The sequence below is a fragment of the Carica papaya genome, chromosome 5 (assembly GCF_054855325.1).
Source record: "Carica papaya isolate Zhongbai chromosome 5, ASM5485532v1, whole genome shotgun sequence".
In the NCBI taxonomy this organism is placed as follows: Eukaryota; Viridiplantae; Streptophyta; class Magnoliopsida; order Brassicales; family Caricaceae; genus Carica; species Carica papaya.
The window spans coordinates 14,935,596-14,957,073 of record NC_142313.1 but is presented as its reverse complement, the minus strand read 5'-3'; the positions used below and the strand labels follow the sequence as shown (position 1 = coordinate 14,957,073).

Genomic DNA, 21,478 nt, shown 5'->3' with positions numbered 1-21,478 from the left:
AATTATTTCAATTTCTTTTATGTAGCTGGAGTCGAACTTTCTCCAATAACTTTCCGCATAACATTATCAATCATACTCATTAAAATCATGCATAAGACTTTTTCTTACATATCTACCTTATTCGACTCTCTCATACCCTTAAAAAATCTTTCTTTAATTGCCCTCCACAAATCTTTTAAAATAAGGAATGACTTCATCTTAATTTTTAACATATTAAAACTCGTTCTACCATCAAATTTCTCCACCTCATACTTTGCGGATGTCATCTCAAATCCATATACTGTGTATCAATAACAAACAAACAGAATTATTATTGTTAGAAAATAAAGAAGCACTCACAAGGAAACACCACTACGAAAATACCACTGCACGCAACCACCAAAGTACCCCATGCACCTCCACGCGTTGCTGTCAGACCACCAGGCGCCATTGTCGAAACTATCACATGCCATCTTGGACCGACAATGCGCGACCCCTCAGATTCAGAACGGATCTTGGTGAAATCGCACTAAAGTCACTTGAATTTGACCTTCTTGCAAAATGGTCTGTCACGAGTCTTCTTCTTCTTTATCAATGCACAGCTCATCTTCCGACCCTCTAGTTTCATGAACCAGCATAGATTCTGTCGTTTTCTGTCGCAACACCGCACACCAGGAGGAGATCTGTCTTCCCATTGCAAATCCTCCTCTTCTCACTACAAGTACACGCGCAGAGTTGATATGCAAAGCTCTCTGCCCTTGTCATGCGATCTGTTTCCCCTCGCGCGAAACTTGCAGGGTTATTCTATCCAGATCAGGGTATTGCCCCGATCGGTTCCTTCTAATTGCCTGCACAGATCTGCCCGAATGGAATTTGTTTTGATGTTGCTTAAAAATCACTGCACCACAACTCATCAGCTTCTTTTCTCTCAAATATGACTTTTTATCTCTAATCCAAGCTTTAATACCACTTATTGGGAAAGTAAATCTCTAAAATACATACAATCACAATAAAGTATAGCAGATAGAAAAGACACATAAAAAAACGTGGTTCGACAGTGTACCTACACCCACAGGTGAGACTTACAAGAAAATATTTCATTATGATCAAAAGAGAGTACATTACCAATAAATTAGTAAACCAATATATAAATGGACTACTAAAGTTTTTCTCAAACGAAACTCTTCAGAATGTACATAAAATATTCTCCATGATAAATAGAAACTATCCCTAATATATACATAAAATATCCAATATGATAAATATCATATATTTCCCAAAATATAGACAAGATATCTAAAAAATTCAAGTCATATCAACATATAAAATATCTTAAACTAAATGAAAAGAGTTATTACTTTGATCTAATTACTTCAACAACAAAAAAGAGGTTTTTCCCTTTGAGTTTTAGTTAATGCATGTAAAAGAACGTATAGACCTTTTAATAAATAATGCATGATTTGGAGAAATAGAGAATAGTAACAGACCAAAAAAGGGGGATTATGATAAAATAAATGATAAAAATAAAAAAACTCTTCGAGAAAGAAGCTTGTTATTAAACCCCCCTTTTTAAAGCCTACAAAGACTGAAGCTTTTATGTGAAAAGCTTCAGAAAGAAGCTTTTATTTCGTTGCTAACAAGGGGGAAAACGAAAAAGACAAATATATGATAAGAAGAAAAGCGGGGTAGGTTTTAACAATTTTGGGGAAGAAAAGGTTTTCTTCACGATGTTCCTCCTGATCTTGAGGGAAAGAGAGGTTTTATTTTTTTAGTGTTTGTATCATGCAAAAGAAAAAGATTTTGAATCAAGAGTGATGAAGGAAAAGGGATATGCATTGTTGAACATTATGTCTAGATAAAAATTAGTTAAAAAAAAAAAAATTGGAAAGAAAATAAAAAGAAGTGGTTTTAAAAGAAAATGAAAAACGAAAGTAACTTCCTTGATTGGATAATCAAAAAATTGGAACATAAACAAAGATGCACTACAAAAAAAAAAATTTGAATTTGTGAAAGAAGAAAATAATTGATTGTTGAAAAAGTTAATAATATGCTTTACATATGGAATAACAAATTAGACGATAAAAATAAAATAAAAATTTTAAAGCTATTTCCTTTTCCTTTGTTTCTCTTTAATTTTAAGAAAATAATATATATATATATATAATGTATATTTTTAAACCTTAGAGATTCTAAGTTATTATTCCTCCATTTCTTATACTAACTATTGTTTTTGGTCCAAGTGAAAATGAAGGCGGACATTGCCTTTCATTATTTTCTTTCATTTTCCTCAATTAAAGTAAAGCATACGAGATAATAAAAAATAAAAAATAAATTAGCAACATCATATGAGTATGCTTTAACTATTCAATAATGATACAAGTTTTCTTAATTTGATTGTTGTTGAATATCTCAAATAGTAAATCTTAATAACACGAACTTTAATGTTCATTTAATTAGAAAGATAAAATATAATTACCACTTTTTTTATATTATTTTATTAAGAATTTGTTTTTAGTTTAAAGTCCAAAATTTTAAAAAGTTATATTATCAAATAAAAAAATTTAAAAAAAAAAATCAAATCCAAGAGTTAAAGTGCAGCATAAATCTGTTGGTTAATAATATTAATGAGGAACAAGAGGTAGGTGATGCTGTGGGCTCTGATAATTAATGTTTACAGTCCAGCAAATGGCAGATATTTTGATTGATCATTTTTTTGCCGAATTGAACAAAATTTTTATTTTTTTAAAAAAATAAAAAAGAATGAAACTCTCCTGAAACATTTGAATTCATGATTTCATTTTCAAACTTATATTTTCTGGTGTAAAATAATAAATGTAGCACATGATAAACCCTAATTGTCACAATCATTATAATTATCTATTTTTTAAACTAAATTATTCATTTTCACGGTAGTTTAATTAATTTTTAAGACACTGCGTATGAATTATGTGCATTCTTCTGCATGTCATCATCGGAATATAATTTTATTAATTCGATTTAGAAAATATTTTAAATTAATAAACAATTAAAAATTATTTATTTATTTAAAAAGGGGAATGATGCGTCGGGTTTTAATAAGATAGCAATTGTACTTAATGAATTAATTCAGTTTGAAGAAATAACAAAGTTCGGACCAACGAAAGTCCGCCAACTTTCTCTTGGACGTTATGCTTCAAATCTAGGGCTTTCTGTGTTATATTATTCTCTCGACAACAAGATCTGTTGAATTTAAAACATTTGCATATGTGTATACAATTCGGAAATGAAATAGTTTATGCATATTAATTAGGATAATTACAACATATCTTGTCCAAAAAAAATCTTGTAACATATTCTGGTTAATGATAATCTATTCGGTAGCTCATTAACTATATATATATGTATGTAAGTTTGTGGATATGATACAAAAATTATTAAAAATATGTACAAAATTATTATTTTAATTACTGAATTATTCACGATATTTTAATTAGGCCATATTCTTTTTTGTTATAATACTTAAATTTATAAAATTATTTTGATTTATAATATCTTTTACAACCATGAAAAATAATTCTAACAAAAGTAAAAAAAAAAAGTCTTATTTTGTTAATACTTTAATTTCCAATAAAATTTAAAATGAGATAAATTGAATTGATTCAAAAACAAAAATCAACGCAGTTTAAAATTAAAAAAAAAAAATCATCTATGCTTTTCTCTATATTAAAGAATCAGTTTCAACTCTTTATTAATATAAATTTTTTATATTGTATTTACGGGTTTAAAAAAAAAAAGTTGGACCTAAAAAAATAACATTTATTTTAGTTTTTGGGAAAAGGAAGAAGAGATTATAAATAGAGTAAGGGAGGCGTTGAAGGAGTGTACAACAGCTTCTTCTTCCTCTCATTTTGTGAGCATGGCTTCAACCCCTGGAATCCTCACCTCCTGGCCATGGAAGCCTCTTGGCAGCTTCAAGGTATACGTACCTACATATATAGATACACACGCATACGCATATGTACATAAATATATATATACACACACACACACACACACATCCATTTCGATGTTCAAGCCGAAAACCATTCTTTTTTACTTTATTATTTTGATGCCATATTTAGAGTTTGAAGAACTATTTCACTCCCTACATCCACTCATATTTTCCTTTTTTTGGTTTTAAATCCATGATTTCTTCAAAATTTAAGGAAATAAATCAACTATGAAGCCTGTTCTTAAGAATATTTAATTTAAATAATATAATTCTTGCATTATAATAGATAATTCAAGTTTAAATTTCTCATTTATTTTTTTAAAAAAAAAAACATGAAGAGTACACTGTTGGTACCACAAGTTTAAATTTTTATGATATAGTTAATTTTTTTATTAAATATAATATAATAAAAGTTGAAAGTACACTATTCAAATTTATGCAATAAAAAATAATTAAAGTACTAATTAATGAATAATTCTTATTTTCTTTTAAAATTTGAATTTTTATTAAATAATTAAATTTTTATTTAATTTAAGTAGACATTCTGCTTTTAATTACCATTAATGCAGTATTAGTGAAATATCAAGTTAGAAGGCAAAATATAAAATTGATGTTTATATTAGCGTAAAAAATCATTTTCCTAAATATCATTAAGTAGTTTATTAATTATTATTAGATCAACATTTTTTCCAAAGACAGCATTTATTTAAATACAATAAGTACACATGGATGTATGAGAGTGTATTAAGATATGGATGTGAAAAGAAAGGATGTTGCCTAAAAAGGGCATTAATTGGAGAATAAAAAATGTTATATTATCTAAAATATATTGTAATAGTAATTAACTATACCTTAAAATAGATTGTAAGACTAAATTAATTATATTTAAAATTAGATTGTAAGAAAGGATGTTGCCTAATTATAGATTGTAAGAGTACTTAATTATATATTTTATTTACTTATTTATTTATTTTTTATTGTAGTACATTATTCTAATGCCATGGGCGATTCATAGCACCTATTTGATCACAATGAAAGGAGAAAAGGCGAGGGACATTCCATACTTCCTCATACTCCCTTTTCTTCTTGTCAGAATGCTTCACAACCAAATTTGGATTTCTCTTTCACGTTATCGAACAGCTAAAGGCGCCAATAGAATCGTTGACAAGGGTCTTGAGTTTCAACAAGTTGACAGAGAAGCTTCTTGGTAATGTTTTCTTTCTTTTTTTTTTTTTTAATAAAAATATAGGATATAGAACTGTCATTTTTATGAGTGTATTATAGTCTAACAATGATCGAATTATAGTACTTAATTCAATAGATTAATATTTAATTTACTAGTATATTAATAGAATTATACTAAAATTATTATATTTTTAAACGAACTAAATAATTTGTAACGGTTAGATTTACTTGATTGAAGTAATTACAAAGGATTAGAAATTTAATTAATATTTTTATTTTAAAAAATAATTTTCTTATTAAGTAATATTGTAAGATGATATTTTAACATGAGTTATATAATTAACTTGCAGGGACGATCAGATATTATTAAACGGAATACTGTTCTACGTGGGTCAGAGGATGATTCATCAAGCTTCAAATTTACCAATTTGGAGAACAGACGGTGTGATTATCACAGCTCTGCTTCATGCGGGTCCAGTTGAGTTTCTCTACTACTGGCTCCACAGAGCTCTCCACCATCACTTCCTCTACTCTCGCTATCATTCTCATCACCATTCATCTATTGTCACTGAGCCCATAACATGTAAGTAACTATCATAATATTTATAAATTAGTAAATGGAAATATTTTATAATAAAATAAAATTAAAAATTAAAAAATGCAGCGGTGATCCATCCATTTGCGGAACACGTGGCATATTTCTCACTATTCGCGATTCCGATGTTGACCACACTGTTGACCACAACAGCCTCCGTGGCTTCCTTAGCCGGATACGTGAGTTACATTGATTTCATGAACAACATGGGACACTGCAACTTTGAGCTTGTTCCTAAATCACTCTTCTCCATTTTCCCACCTCTCAAGTATCTTGTATACACTCCATCGTATGTCTTCTAAATCCTCTTTTTATGTTTTTTCTTATTAAAAATTATACAAATGTTAACCTAGTCAGTCACTTATTTATTGGGTATGATTAGTAATTTATTATTTGAACTGTTAATTTAAAAAAATGTATAAAGACAAATAGAGTGTTGAATATCTTAGATTTACCCTCATGAATCGAATAAAAATATATAAAGATAAATAAATAAGTTTTTTTTTTTTTTAGTTAAACAGTTGATTTTAACTTATTTTTATTAATTTTGATTATTTTTTACACTTATTTAATATATTTATAAAATTGAATCAATCCATATAAATGTTTAAATTTCGGTTTAAATAAAAACAAACTATTTAAATTAGACTGGATGTAACCAAATTATAACACACTTCAATTCAAGGTAGGAAGATAAAAAATTTTAGTTTCATGTGGTCCACAGTTAGTTTGATCTAAGTTAAAATTTAAAAAAAAATAAAAATAAAAATTAATTGTAAATTGATATTTAATAAATTAATATTTGTTACTATTTTATTAATTATAAATTTAATAAATGATTATAGTTTATGAAATTATTTTTTATTTTAACTTTTATTGATTGCTTCGGTTATTTTTAAAAATAATGTATTTAAATCTATATGCATATTTCTTCTAATTCGGTCTAAGTCCATGACAAATAAATAAGCTATACTTCACGTGCTTCGCTTTTTTTTTACCGTAAACATTCACTTATGACTTGAATGAAAAATGGAAGCAAATAAATGGTAATACCTACCAAATGAGATATTTACCTGGTATTTATGGAAGTTCGGTCAATAAAACTAAAGCCTCTAACAACTCATCTTAAAGTTTTGCTATATATGTGTATATGTATGTATTAATGAGCTATATATATATATATATTTGTGTTAGTTTTTATTAGAAAAGAGCTAAACAAAACTATGAAAACATTAATGGTTCCCCTATTTTCATATTAGCTAGAAAATAATTAAGCGCAGATTAACTAACATTAATATAATTATTAATTAATTAATTACATGCATGCAGGTTCCATTCGCTGCATCACACTCAATTTCGAACCAATTACTCGTTGTTCATGCCAATATACGATTATATATATGGAACGACGGATAAATCATCAGATAAATTGTACAAATTGTCATTGAAACGTAGTGAAGATTGTGTCGATGTAGTTCATCTAACTCATCTCACTACGCTTGATTCCCTCTATCATCTTCGATTGGGATTTGCTTCTTGGGCTTCTAGGCCTCATTCATCTTCTTTTACTTCGATATTTTTCTCTATTCTCACTTATTTCTTCTCTTTTATTTTCTCTCTCCCTCGCCCTGCTTTCCTCTTGGAAGCTCACTCCTTCAAAAATCTCAACTTGCATTCTTGGGTTATTCCGGCATTTTATTTTCAGGTTTTCATTATATATTTTTTTCAATTATATTATATAAAAATATAATCTACATATATGGTTGATGAAGATGTTTATTATCTTTTATTGGGTATATATGTATAGTATTTCGTAAAATCGCGAAAAGATGGTATCAATCGCTTCATTGAAGAAGCTGTACTTGAAGCAGAGAAGAAAGGAGCTAAAGTGCTGAGTCTTGGTCTTTTGAATCAGGCAAGTACATTTTGATATACTTTCATTTACTTGTGTTCCCAAAGAGATGTGGCAAACATGCATATACGTGTTACATCAATCCATAGTATAGTTAATTACTATATCTAACATAAATTTGTTTAGACAAGTTCAACATATTTATCATGAAGTATTACATAAGTTATGCTATAAAAAGTTTAGATTTGTGATTTATAATTAATGTATAGGTTATATATATTCTATTTCACAAATCCATATATGTATATGCACGTGTTTATGGGTCTAATATATTAATAAGATTAACTTATCTAATTAATTAAGCAGGTTTATATGAGTTTAGATTATTTAAGTTTAGTTATATACTTAGATGCAAATTTTAAAATTATGTACAAACAAGTCTAACTTAATAATGATATTGATCAATTTATATAAAAGATTTAAGTATATTTAATTGTATATTTAAAATGCACGTGTCATGCAAATAGATAACAGTTAAATTCTGACAAAATTAAAATAAGATAAATTTTATTAATTATATCTGACATATTAATAAGATTAACTTATTTAATTAGTAAAAAAAAGTTTAAAAGAGTCTAAATTGCTTAAAAAAATCTGATCATATATATTTAAATCTAATTCTAAATACGTCTAATATGTCAATGACTCAAATCTAGTTTAGATTAAGTATAAATCTGTTGAACTCTTTATTAAATATTTAGTTAATAATAGGGAGTCAAATATGTACAATCAGTAGATCAAAAAGTCAGTCATATAAAATTGGTATGTACAGTCACTATGAATAGTTAAATTTATTGTAGTTAGTTAAATTAGTTTAGATTAGTTCCTTAATTAATTATCATTAGGGTAATTAATTGAGACTAAAGTTTGTATATAAATATGCAGTTTTTTATTGATGAAAATAGTCTTCCTCGTATTACGATATCTCTGTTTTCTGTCTCACACTCTCTCGAACATTCGAATACAAGAAATCTCATCGATTTTTTATTGATTTCTTGATGATTCTAAATTTTGATAATTAACAAGTCTAAAATATAATTTTATTACAGGGGGAGGAGCTGAATAGATATGGAGAAATATACATTGAAAAATACCCAAAGCTCAAAGTAAAAGTGGTTGATGGGAGCAGTTTGGCAATTGCAGTTGTACTTAACACCATTCCACCAGGAACAAAGCAAGTCTTGCTTGCTGCAAAATTCTCTAAGGTTGCCATTGCCGTCGTTTCTGCTCTCTGTGATCGGGGCATTCAGGTATTTAACCATTTTATTCTTATTAATTTTTTGTAAGCAAATAATCTCTTTCCCTAATCAGTTGTTTACATGGGTGATTGCTATATTTTTAAATAAAAATACACATATTTTAAATAATTTAAAAGCACTTTATTATTTGAAGCATTTGCTTTTAACAAATCCAATAATTCTCTATTTTTAAATTAATATTTATTTAATCACGCAAGCATGATTCATGGCATTTATATTATTATTATTATTATTTTGTGGTTTCACATTACTGTTCATTTGATAGACCAGAAGGTCCAGAACCTTCCGGCCCAGAATTGTTTTTGTAAAACCTCATAAGTCAACCTTTTTTTGGTCCCAAATAATAATAATAATTAAACAGTCAACTTTCACAGGTGGCAATGCGGCTTCGAAATAACTATTTGGAGCTTAAACACATGGTTCCAGAAATATCTAATAATTACTTGGTCCAGTCACCGGCAGACGAGTACAAGGTACAATCAATTTAGTAAATTACTATTTTATCTTTAAATTATAAATATATTTTATATTTAAACTTTTATTTAATGTTATAAAATTATTTTTTAATTTTGTAATTAAATTAATTAAGTATTTATATATAGGTATGGTTAGTGGGAGATGAATTAAGTGTGGAAGATCAGAAAAAAGCATCAAAAGGAACAACATTCATTCCGTTATCTCCATTTCCACCCAAAAAAATACGCAAAGATTGCTATTACCACTCCACTCCAGCAATGATTCTTCCGGAAACATTTCACAATGTCCACTCCTGCGAGAACTGGCTGCCTAGAAGAGCAATGAGCGCATGGCGAATCGCGGGGATTTTACACGCGCTTGAAGGATGGCAAGTTGACGAGTGTGGCGACCAAGTCTTCAATGTTGATAAAATTTGGGAAGCATCTCTTCGCCATGGATTTCTTCCACTCAATTGATCAAAATTCTACCTACTTGTTTCATCGGACGGATTATAATGTTGCACTTAAATTAAATAAACCCATTCTGCTAGTTAATGTGCTATTATATTATTATAAAAAATTATTAAGTATTTCGAGAGTGTAAATGAATATGTATTAGTATAAATGCTACGAAGAATTATCAAGTATTTCAAGAGTATAAATGAGTTCTTGTGATTTATATTCTGTTTTTTTATAATTTTTTTAATAAAAATTTAAAATATACAAATTAAATTTATAGAATTTATCAACTTATCTATTACTTATGAAATATCTTATAATTAACACATTTGTTATATTGTGATATTTAATAAAAAAATAAGACGTATTTATTACACACGTAAAATTAGAAACTGTCTTAATTCTACTTATATTTTATCAATTTGTATTTTTTGTTAGCGTAGTTTTGATCAAAAAGCAAATACTTATCTTTATTTTAATTTTTTAATCATCATACTTCCTCTATTTATTGAATAAGTGATCATCCAAATATTTTGTTGAATTAATTCACGTGAACTAATAATAATACAAAGTGAATTAATAGAAGCAGAGAGGTGATTGCAAAATGAAAAAACACAAGATTTTACTTGGGAAACCCTCCAATGTAGGGAGAAAAATTAGGGATCAAGGGAATTTATTGGGAAATGATATCTAAAACAATAACAAATTAATTAATTCCCTTCCTTGTTATGCACGTGGAGAGAGAGAGAGAGAGAGAGAGAGGCAAATAGAAAAAGTGATGGCCCCACCCCTCTTTCTCTTTTTGGTGGCCATGTGATGATGATGAAGGAGAAAGGAAAACCACACCGTTCATTTTTATTTTTCTTCTTCTTTCTCTCATCTCGTTCTTTTCTCTCTCAGCTTCCTGCACAATCTCTCTCTTTTTAATGATTTTTATTTTTCTTTGACTTGTACTTATTCGTTCTAGGTTTTTCCTTTTATAGGCGATGGAACCCGTGAAGGTCAACTCGTAAAATCATCTAAAAATCACTACTTATATCTCTTTTGAACGTTGAAATCATGTGATATGATCTTCATCTTGTCGCTAAAACTCTACCTGAGAAATCTTCCGTCATGCAATCTCATCTCTATCTTCACGTTGAGATCCCATTGATGATGGGCTGAAATTAATAATTTTTGTAACACCCGCTCAACATCGCGTTGAATTTGTAACTGGAAATCTTTATTTATTTAAACTTTAAAATCACTGAACTCATTTAAATTTATTTCGCAGTTTTATATTGTAATTCATGATTTAAATGTACAATTTCAATTTTATACTAATTTCATTATTTTATTTTTATTTAATTTTATTTATTATAATTATTTTTATTTTATTATTATTTTGATTTATTTTATACATTATTATTATTTTGTTATTAAAAATAATTTTCAGAAGAAAATAGAAAAAAAGAAAAAAATCTAGCAAGAAAACACCCACAGGAGAGGTTCGCCTGCACGGGCATCGCACGCTATGCGCGGGCGTGCGCACGTGACTAGATGTAGGAGGTGCGCACTGTGCGCACGCCCCATTCATGAGGGGCCGATCTTGTGCGCGTGTCTTGTCGTGCGTAGGCAGGTTAGTCGGCGCGCGGACAGGACCAAGTGCTGCGAACTATGCGCGTGTCGTCTGCGCAGTGGGCCTACGCACTTGGAGCCTGTGCGCTGTAGGTCTTACGCGCGCGCAAGCTAGCTTCTGCGTGTGGTAGGGTAGGCCGGCGCCTGCAGCGCGCGATCGACTTTGTGAAGTGCACTGCCGCTTCAGGTAGTGTATCGCGGCCCCCTTGGGCGTCGTGCACTGCCTTGGGCGGTGTGCCGTTGCTGGTGGAAGAATTTTTTCTCTTTTTTTTGCGTTATTGTCGTATCGCGTCAAATCGATCATCTTTCACTCAACCTTCTCTCTCTCTCTTCACTGAATTTTACAACTTGCGCAAATTCGACGGTTCGCATTTTCTATAAATAGGGACCATTTCTTCCATTTCCTCATCACTTCCATTTCATTCTTCCATCTTCCAAGAGTTTAGAGAGAGAGAGAGAGAAATGATTTAGAGAGAGAAAGAGAAAAAGAAGAAGAAGAACGGTATAGAAAAATTTTGAAGTTTCGGTAAAGAATTTAGTATTTCTTTAAACATTTTAAAGAGTATTTCTAGAAAATTAAATTTATGAATTTGTGTTTTGATATTTTACATGTTTCATAGTTCTAATAAAGTAGACTGTTCTTAATTTCAAGCATTGCTATGTAATTTTATTAGCACTTGATTATTTACATGTAAATTAAATAATATGAATATGGTGATATTTGCATGAAAAATATAAAAAAAAGAAAAAAAAGGGGAATGAGCTTGAATGGTCCAAGAAATATATGTATCTATATTGATATGCATAATGCATCAAGTGTCTCGTTAATTTTTTTTTATCTCTGAGGGGGTATATGTTTCTCTCTCCCCTATCTGGTCTGGAAAGACATGAGATGACTACTCTCTGTTAATGACGGCGTACCCTCTGACGAGAGCGGTGATATAAATATCTTTTAAGGGTCACCTTTGGCTAAGTACTGCTATAACTATAGAATATCTGATAGAACCACAGTGGTTGGTACGATCGTAGTCATAGATCGTACCATAGTTTGGCAAACAAGAAATATGCCTGAGCAAATTACCGTTATCTGTATCTGATATGGTAATTCCACATGGGTAGTCAAAAATCTATATTTACCTTTAGAGATGAAAGTCGAAACGATTTCATGAAATATGACACAAAAATCTGAGCATTTCATGATTTATTTGATTTTCTCTATTGTCAAGTATGATATTTGATTTTGATTATTGTGACTATGATATGATGTTTTCTTTAATAAATAAAATTATTTTCATAAAGTAAAATAGGACTCTGAAGTGACCTGATGGTAGCTATTTATGATATAGTTATTCACTTTTAAAATCTTACAATGTTATTTAAATGCTATTTTTCTTACTGAGTATATTGAGCTCACATGTTCCATGCCCTCCTAGATGAGGAAGATAATAAGGAACCAATCATTGACCTACCCTTTGAAGTATATGAGGACCCCGTGGATCCACAACTTTTGAGTGCATGACTTGTCCCGCACTCTGATGAGTCCAATCGCATAATGATAGAAGTGGACCTTTTGTATTTTTAGTATCTTGATATTTTGTATTTTGCCATTTATAGTCTCAGTTATGTATATATGTGTAATTGGAACTCATATATTTTGGTAAAGGATTTGTAATAATTTGCTCCGCTACATGTAATTTTATCATACACTCGTAATCTATTTCTGTATCTGACACCCTTATGCCTTAGTTAGCATTTGGGATGTCACAAATGGTATCAGAATAGTTATGCGGACCAAATCCCTTACAACTGAGACTGTAGGTAGAAAAGACCCTTAGGAATGTCTAAGAAAAATGAGTCATCTTTTCAAAATTAAACCACCAACTCGCGTCTTCCTTTCTTTTGTAAGAATGATGCAAGGGAGACCTTTTGTAGAACGTATTAAAAGACCCGAGGCCCAGGACCATTTGACTAGGGCCGAGTTTACTGAAATCTTTTGAGCTATCCAAGGATTGACCGCAGCTGTAGGACCGAACCAAGTCAACCCTTGTCAACACCCTGTTTCAGAATACCGAACAGTTGAAAGGTCTATCTTTCACAACATACCAGAGTTTAGGAAACTTAACCCACCACACTTTGAAGGTGGTCCTGACCCCTTAGTAGCTGAAGCCTGGATCTTGCAGATAGAGAAATTTTTCTCTGTCTTAGACCTAACCAAAGAACAAAACGTCCCCTTAGTAGCTTTTATGTTGATCGGTGAAGCAAAAACTGGTGGCGATTTAAGAAAGAAGTCCTGCCTACCCCTACCACTTAGGAAGTTTTCATAAATACATTCTTTGATAACTTTTTCCAGTCTATGTCTGAGAGAAGAAAGAGGAGGAATTTTAGGACCTCTGCCAAAGGAATTTGATAGTTGCCCAATATGTAGCTAGATTTGTCTAATTGTCTAGGTTTGCTCCTCTAATGGTCACACTTAAAAGTCATAAAGTTAGAAAATTTCTAAAAGGCCTTTGTGCCGACAACTATGATCGGGTTGCGATGCTAAGACTCAGCTTATATACCGAGGTGCTAAAACATGCCCAGTTGGCCAAAGACCTCATCTTGGGCAGACACCAATGCATTGTTCGAGTTTGTACCCAACAACAGCAACCCCATCAACCCAGAAGAAGATTGCCTAGCCCAGTAAGTAGCCATCTCGATAAACGAATCTGAGTTACTTTTCCCCTTGCTCTACCTCCACCTACTGGACAACCTACCCGACCTTCCCAACCATGTCAGCATTGTGGTCGCTCACATTGTGAATTACCCTGTCGCTGTATCAATCATGCCTGCTATTGGTGTAGAAACACCCAACATCGTATAAAGGACTGCCCTCAATGGCTGAAAGACATGGCTAGACCTGTAGCCCAATGTCGTGTATACCACCTAGATGAACCCGGTGCCCTCCCCACTCTTGTCCTTATCCAGGGTATGCTTTCTATTCATGATACTTTTGCCAAGGCTTTGATCGATAAAGGTACTACCCACTTTTTATCCCTTGTGTATTTGCTTGTAAATTTGATATTAGACCTAAACTTTTAAAAAAAATATTGACTATAGAGACTCCCTTTAGGGGATTATTAGAAGCTCACTGTGTGTATAAAGATTGTAAGATAAAAGCTTCAGAAATAGACGTATTTGTGGATTTAATACTCTTAGATTTCTTAGGATTTGACATTATTTTAGGAATAGATAGGTTAGAAAAATATAGGACAATTATTGATTGTGAAAGTAAAGTTATAACCTTGCAAACTCCGAAAAAGAAATAAAAATCTATTTTTCTCCCTATCAATTGAATGAATAGGAATATGGATGTTGATCCTGCTGTGTATTCCATTTCCATTGTTTGTAACTTTTCAAAAGTTCTTTCTGTCGAATTACTTGGTCTACTTCCCTTGCGAGAGGTAGAATTTTCTATCAAGCTGCTTCTTAGAACCCAACCAATTTTAAAACTTGCCTATCACATGAGTCATGTTGAGCTCGCAAAACTGGAGAACCAACTTTCTGAGCTTCTTGGCCAGAAGTTTATTCACCCCAGTTACTCTCCTTGGGGTGCTCCAGTGTTATTTGTGAAAAAGAAGGATGGCTCCCTCAAATTATGCGTAGACTATTGAGAATTGAATTGAGTAACAATAAAGAGCAAGTATCCCCTACCTCGAATCAACAACCTTTTTGACCAGTTATAATGAGCCACAGTCTTTTCTAAGGTTGACCTATGATTGAGATACTACAAACTGAGAGTCAAAGAAGAAAATATTCTAAAAACTACTTTTCAGTGTAGATATGGCTTGTGTGAGTTCAAAGTGATGTCGTTTGTGTTACCTAATTCCCATGCTGTCTTCATGGATCTCATGAATAGGATTTTCCAGCATGCACTGGATCAATATATCATCGTATTCATAGATCACATTCTAGTGTACTCCAAGAGTCTGGAGGAACATGCAGTCCACCTGTCTAAAGGGCTGGGAACACTTTGTCAGAACCAGCTATTTGCTAAACTTAATAAATGCTCCTTCTGGTTGGATCGAGTTTCATTTCTTGGTCATGTGATTCCAAGTGAAGGAGTTTCTGTAGATCCGACCAAAGTTGAAACGATGATCAACTAGAACTTGCCCGCCAATATAGCTAAGGTACATAGTTTCCTTGGCTTGACAGGTTGCTACCGACGATTCATCGACTAATATTTTAAGATTACTGCTCCGTTGACTCGACTCACTTGAAAAGGCGTACTTTTTATTTGGGATTATAAATGTGGTGAAAGCTTTATAGAATTAAAGCGTCATCTTACCTCTGCTCTGGTGTTGATCGTCCCCGACAACACTAAAAGATTTCAGGTCTACTATAATGCATCTCATATTGGCTTGGAATGCACTTTGATGCAGCATTATAGATAGTCACTTATGGATCTAGACAGCTGAAACCTTATGAACGGAGCTACCCTATTCACGACCTGAAGTTGGCGGCCATAATCTTTGCCTTGAAGATATGGCAACATTACCTATTTTATCAAACCTTTGAAATTTACACTGACTAAAAAAGTTTAAAGCACATCTTTTCACAGAGGGAGTTGAGCATGAGACAGAGACACTAAATGGACCTCCTGAAGGACTACGACTACAAGATAATCTACCATTATGGTAGAAAGAATGTAGTCGCTAATACGCTACGTCGAAAGGAGTCCACAGTATTGGCCCAAACTATGGCCTCTGTCTAGAAGTTAGTAGATAGTATGCAGCCACTCTGTCTTAGCCACTATGGCAACAGTACCTATCTTACTTAGATCCGAGCGCTTTGCCTGATCTTTTCATAAAGATTTGAAAAACTCAGTTCACAGACTAAGAAATCACAAAAATTTTTAGTAAATTCTCTTCTGATGAGTTTCCTGATTTCAGACTCTCAGATGATGGGTTGTGTAGATTTAGGGATCGAATTTGGGCCCCTGTCGCTGTCAGGATGGATGTTCTCAAGGCTGTCCATGCCTCTAAACTTTTCATCCACATTGGGAGTACCAAGATGTACTAGGATCTAAAACATCAATACTGGTGGCCGGGAATGAAGAAGGACAACGTTGATTACGTCTCCCGATGCCTTACTTACTAGCGATTCAAGGTAGAACACTAGAGACCCGGTAGTTTATTACAGGGCCTCCTGATTTTAAAATGAAAATGGGAGCATGTGACCATGAATTTTATCACTAGACTACCCAGGACCTATTCTGGTCGTAATGCTATTTGGGTCATCATTGACAAACTAACCAAGATCGCCCACTTCGTGCCCATCAGGACCAATGACTCCACTAACAAATTAGCCCGTCTCTATGTCGATGAGATTGTTTGACTCCATGGTGTTCTCTCATCCATTGTATCCAATCGAGACCCTCGATTCACCTCCCACTTTTAGGACAACTTTTAAGAAATGCTTGGGTCTAGATTGTACTTCAGTACTGCTTATCATCCTTAAACTGATGGTTAGTCTGAACGCATTATCCAAATGTTGGAGGAGATGTTGCGCGCTTGCGTCCTCGACTTTAGCGATAACTAGTATGAGTATCTTCCCTTGTGTGAATATACTTATAATAACAGTTATTATTCCAACATCGGTATGACTCCGTATGAAGTCCTGTACGGTATGCCCTACCATTCTCCCACTTGCTGGAGCGAAGTCGAAAACCAGCGCCATTTAGGACCAGACTTTATCCAGGAGACTATTGAGAAGGTTACGATCATCCGTAGGAACTTTGCTACCGCCCAGAGTCATCAGAAGAGTTACGTTGATAATCGTAGAAGATCCCTGGAATTTGCCATTGGAGACCAATTCTTCCTTAAGATTTTTTCTTATAAGGAAAAGATGCGGTTCGGGAAAAGAGAGAAGTTGAGCTCCCGTTATGTTGGACCTTTTTGGATCGTGCAACATATTAGATTCGTGACGTATTGTCTTACTCTACCTCGAGAGTTTGCGGGTTTATATGATGTTTTTTACATCTCCATGCTCAAAAGATACCACCTTGACCCTTCTTATATCATTGCTCACGATGAGGTGCACGTACAAGCTGATATGACTTACGAGGAACTCCCTGTGAAAATCCTTAATTAGACCGACAAAGTTTTATGCAACAAGACGATCCCCATGGTGAAGGTTTAGTGGCAGCACCACACTCCATAAGAGGCGACATGGGAGTTGGAAAATGAGATGAGAGAGAAGTTCCTAGACCTATTCGAAAAAAATTTGGGGGACCAAATTTTTTAAGATGGTGGGAGGGGGGATGTAACAGCCTCTTCACCACCATGCTGAATTTGTAACTGAAAACTCCTATTTATTCGGGTCTTAAGGCCACCTAAACTCATTTAAATTTATTTCGCAGTTTTATATCGTAATTCATGATTTAAATTTGTAATTTTAATTTTATGCTGATTTCGTTATTTTATTTGTATTTTTATTATTATTTAATTTTATATGTTATTATTATTATTATTTATTTATACATTATTATTTTTTTATTAAAAATAAATTTTAGGAGAAAATTGGAAAAAGGGGGAAAAATCCTACGGGAAAACACACGCGGGAGAGGTTCGCCTGCGCAGGCGCTGCACACTATTCGTGTGTGTGCACGTGTAACCAGGCGCAAGACGTGCGCACTGTGCACTCGTCCTATTCGCGCATGGTACAATGCCAGTCCTGCGTAAGTTGGCTAGTATGTGCGGGTCGCAGGGCCAGTCCTGCGCACACGTCTTATCGCGCACAGGCAGGCCAGTCTGTGCGTGTCACATCGCGCGCGGACAGGACCAGGTGCCGCGAACTGTGCGCTCGTTGTCTGCACAGTAGGCCTTATGCACGCATAGGCTAGCTTCTGCGTAGGCAGGGTAGGCCGGTGCCTGCAGGCAAGGCCTGCAATGCACGGCTTGCCTAGTGAGGCGCACTGCTACTTTGCGCAGTGTGCCACTGTCCCTTTGGGTGCCATCTGCCTCTTTAGGCGGTGTGTTGCCACCGGTGGAGGAATGTTTTCTCCATTTTTTGTGCTGCCATCACGTCGCATGAAATCAATCATCTTCCACTCAACTCTCTCTCTCTTCACTTGATTTCGCTATTGACGAAAATTCGACGATCCCCATTTTCCATAAATAGGGATCCTACCATTTTCTCATCACTCCCATTCCATTCTTCCATCTTCCAAGAGTTTAGAGAGAGTGAGTGATCTAGAGAGAGAAGGAGAAAATAAGAAGAAGAACGGTATAGGAAAACTTTGAGGTTTTGGTAAAGAATTTAGTATTTCTTTAAATATCTTAAGGAATATTTCTAGAAAATTAAATTTATGAATATGTGTTTTGATGTTTTACATGTTTCATGTTTAGTAGTTCTAGTAAAGTGAATTGTTCTTGATTTTAAGCATGCTATATAATTTTAATTGCACTTTATGATTTGCATTTAAATTAAATAATATGAATATGGTGATATTTGCCTAAAAGATATAAAAAAAAAGAAAAAAGGGAAAAAGAAGGGGAATGAGCATGAATAGTCTAAGAAATATATGTATATGTATTGACATGCATAATACATCAAGTATCTCGTTAGGCTTTTTATCTCTGAGGGGTATTTGTTTCTCCCTCCCCCATCTAGTCTAGAAAGACATGAAAAAACTATTCCCTATGAATGACGGTGTACTCTCTGACGAGAGCAGTGATGCAAATATCTATTAGAGATCACATTTGGCTAAGTACTGTGTGATTATAGAATTTCTGATAGGACCACAGTAGTTGGTACGGTCGTGGTCATAGATCGTGCCATAGTTTGGCAAGCTGGAAATGTACTTGAGCAAATTGTCGTTATCTTTATCTGATCTAGTCATTCCATATAGGTAGTCGAAAATCCGTATCTACCCTCAGAGATGGAAGTCAGAACGACTTCGTAAAGTATGACGTAAAAATTTGAGCATTTCATGATTTATTTGATTATATCTATTGTCAAGTATAATGTTTGATTTTGATTGTTGTGACTATGACATGATGTTTTCTTTAATAAATAAAATTGTTTTCATAAAGTAAGATAGGACCCTGATGTAACTTGATGGTAAATATTTATGATATAATTATTCACCTTTAAAATTTTACGATATTATTTAAATACTATTTTTCTTACTGAGCACTTGGAACTCACTCTTTTCATGCTCTGCAGATGAAGAAGATAGTGAGGAACTGATCGCTGACCTACCCCTTGAAGTCTATGAGGATCTCGTGGATCCACAACCCTTAGATACATGACTTGTCCAGCACACTGACGAGTCCAATTGCATAATGATAGAAGTGACCATTTTTTTATTTTTAATATCTTGATATTTTATATTTTGCCACTTCTAGCCTTAATTATGTATATGTGTAATTGGAACTCATATGTTTTAGTAAGAGATTTGTAATAATTTGCTCCGATGCATACAATTTTATCATGCACTCGTAATCTGTTTCTTTATCTGGCACTCTTATACTTTAGTTAGCATTTGGGATGTCACAATCTTCCCCTCCAGCCAATTGAGAGATGTCCACACATCTATTGCTCAATTGTTACCTAGTCCCACCATTTTGGTGCAGGACTGATATTTGTCATGAGTTATCACCTTTGTCAACATGCAGCGAGAATCTTTTTCAAAGAACTCATTTCCTCCCATTGTATTTTCATATACTAAGCTTTTTCTTTGTGATTTTAGAATTCTTGGAAGCTCTTTGTCTATCTATTTTTAGTAATCATGACATTCTCAGAACCGCGATATCTGGTAGATGAATGAAATGTTCTGGCTAACCTTCTAACCTGATAATATGAAACCCATGATTAACAAGCGCAATCCAAAACCCACACATACAATTTAGTATGCAAAACTTAATCCCTAAATAATCCTACTTATTTAACCTGCAATCAACTTATGATTTTAAATTAAGTTAATTGAAAAAAAGAATAAGAATTGACAAAACGTCATGATAGTTACCTCGATAAGTAGAACTAACTTCTGACTCAACAAAATAGTTGAAAAAAACTTCATATTGATTATTTATATATAAGAAACCTTGAAAAGTATAAATTTTTTAATTTTTTAAAATAATTAATTAAGTATTTATACATAGGTATAGTTAGTGGGAGAGGAATTGAGTGTGAAAGATCAGAAAAAAGCATTTAAAAGAACAAAATTTATTCCATTATCTTCATTTCCACCTAAGAAGATACGCAAAGATTGCTATTACCACTCCACTTCAGCAATGATTCTTCCAAAAACATTTCACAATGCCCACTCCTGCGAGAACTAGTTGCTTAGAAGAGCAATGAGCATGTGGCGAATCGCGAGGATTTTACACGTGCTTGAAGGATGACAAGTTGACGAGTGTAGTAACCAAGTCTTCCATGTTGACAATATTTGGGAAAAATCTCTTTGCCATGGATTCTTTCCACTTAATTGATCAAAATTCTACCATACTTATTTCATTAAAAAAATTATAATATTGCAATTAAATTAAATAAACTCCTGCTACTAGTTAATGTGTTAATACATATGTTGTCAGAAATTATTAAGTGTTTCAAGAGTGTAAATGGGTATATGTTAATAATGTTATGAAGAATTTTCTAAGTATTTCAAGAGTGTAAATGGGCTGTTGTAATTTATATAGTTTAATTTTTTTAATATTTTTTAATAAAATTTAAAATATACAAATTAAATTTATAGAATTTATTAACTTATTTATTATTTATGAAATATTTTATAATTTGAGTGGGTATTACATGTGATATTTAATGAAAAACTAGGGATGTTTATCGTATGTCAAGTGAGAGTTGTCTCAATCCTGCTTACATTTTGTCAATTTGTATCTATTAGCATGGTTTTGATCAAAGAGCAAATGCTTGTTTTTGTTTTATTTTTTTTAGTCATTATATCTTATTTTATTTATTGAATAAGTGATCATCCAAGCGTTTTAACTCAAGAAATCTTTAGATTTTGAATGTTTTATTAAATTATCATTGATTCTATCATGAATT

The 21,478-nt window shown here is 32.5% G+C and overlaps 2 protein-coding genes across 4 annotated transcripts; both read left to right on the top strand.

Moving 5' to 3' along the window:
* The first annotated feature begins 3,774 nt into the window (after positions 1-3,774).
* Positions 3,775-10,034, top strand: LOC110816228 (very-long-chain aldehyde decarbonylase CER1-like). Of its 3 annotated transcripts, none has more exons than XR_015819091.1 (9): positions 3,775-3,934; positions 4,933-5,156; positions 5,485-5,717; positions 5,799-6,018; positions 7,059-7,434; positions 7,537-7,644; positions 8,691-8,891; positions 9,262-9,373; positions 9,503-9,643. XR_015819091.1 is itself a non-coding variant. In XM_088219878.1 (9 exons), the coding sequence occupies exons 1-9, from the start codon at positions 3,875-3,877 to the stop codon at positions 9,830-9,832; spliced, it is 1,851 nt and encodes a 616-aa protein (XP_088076004.1). In that variant the 5' UTR covers positions 3,775-3,874; the 3' UTR covers positions 9,833-10,034. The 3 variants fall into 3 exon arrangements, 2 of the variants coding, with proteins under 2 accessions (XP_088076004.1, XP_088076005.1); XM_088219878.1 differs by having other exon boundaries at positions 9,275-9,373; positions 9,503-10,034; XM_088219879.1 differs by having other exon boundaries at positions 3,837-3,934; positions 5,043-5,156; positions 9,275-9,373; positions 9,503-10,034.
* A 7,061-nt stretch (positions 10,035-17,095) lies between these two features.
* LOC148253773 (uncharacterized) lies at positions 17,096-17,560 on the top strand. The gene has a single exon (XM_088220492.1). The coding sequence runs from the start codon at positions 17,096-17,098 to the stop codon at positions 17,558-17,560; it is 465 nt and encodes a 154-aa protein (XP_088076618.1).
* Positions 17,561-21,478: the final 3,918 nt, after the last annotated feature.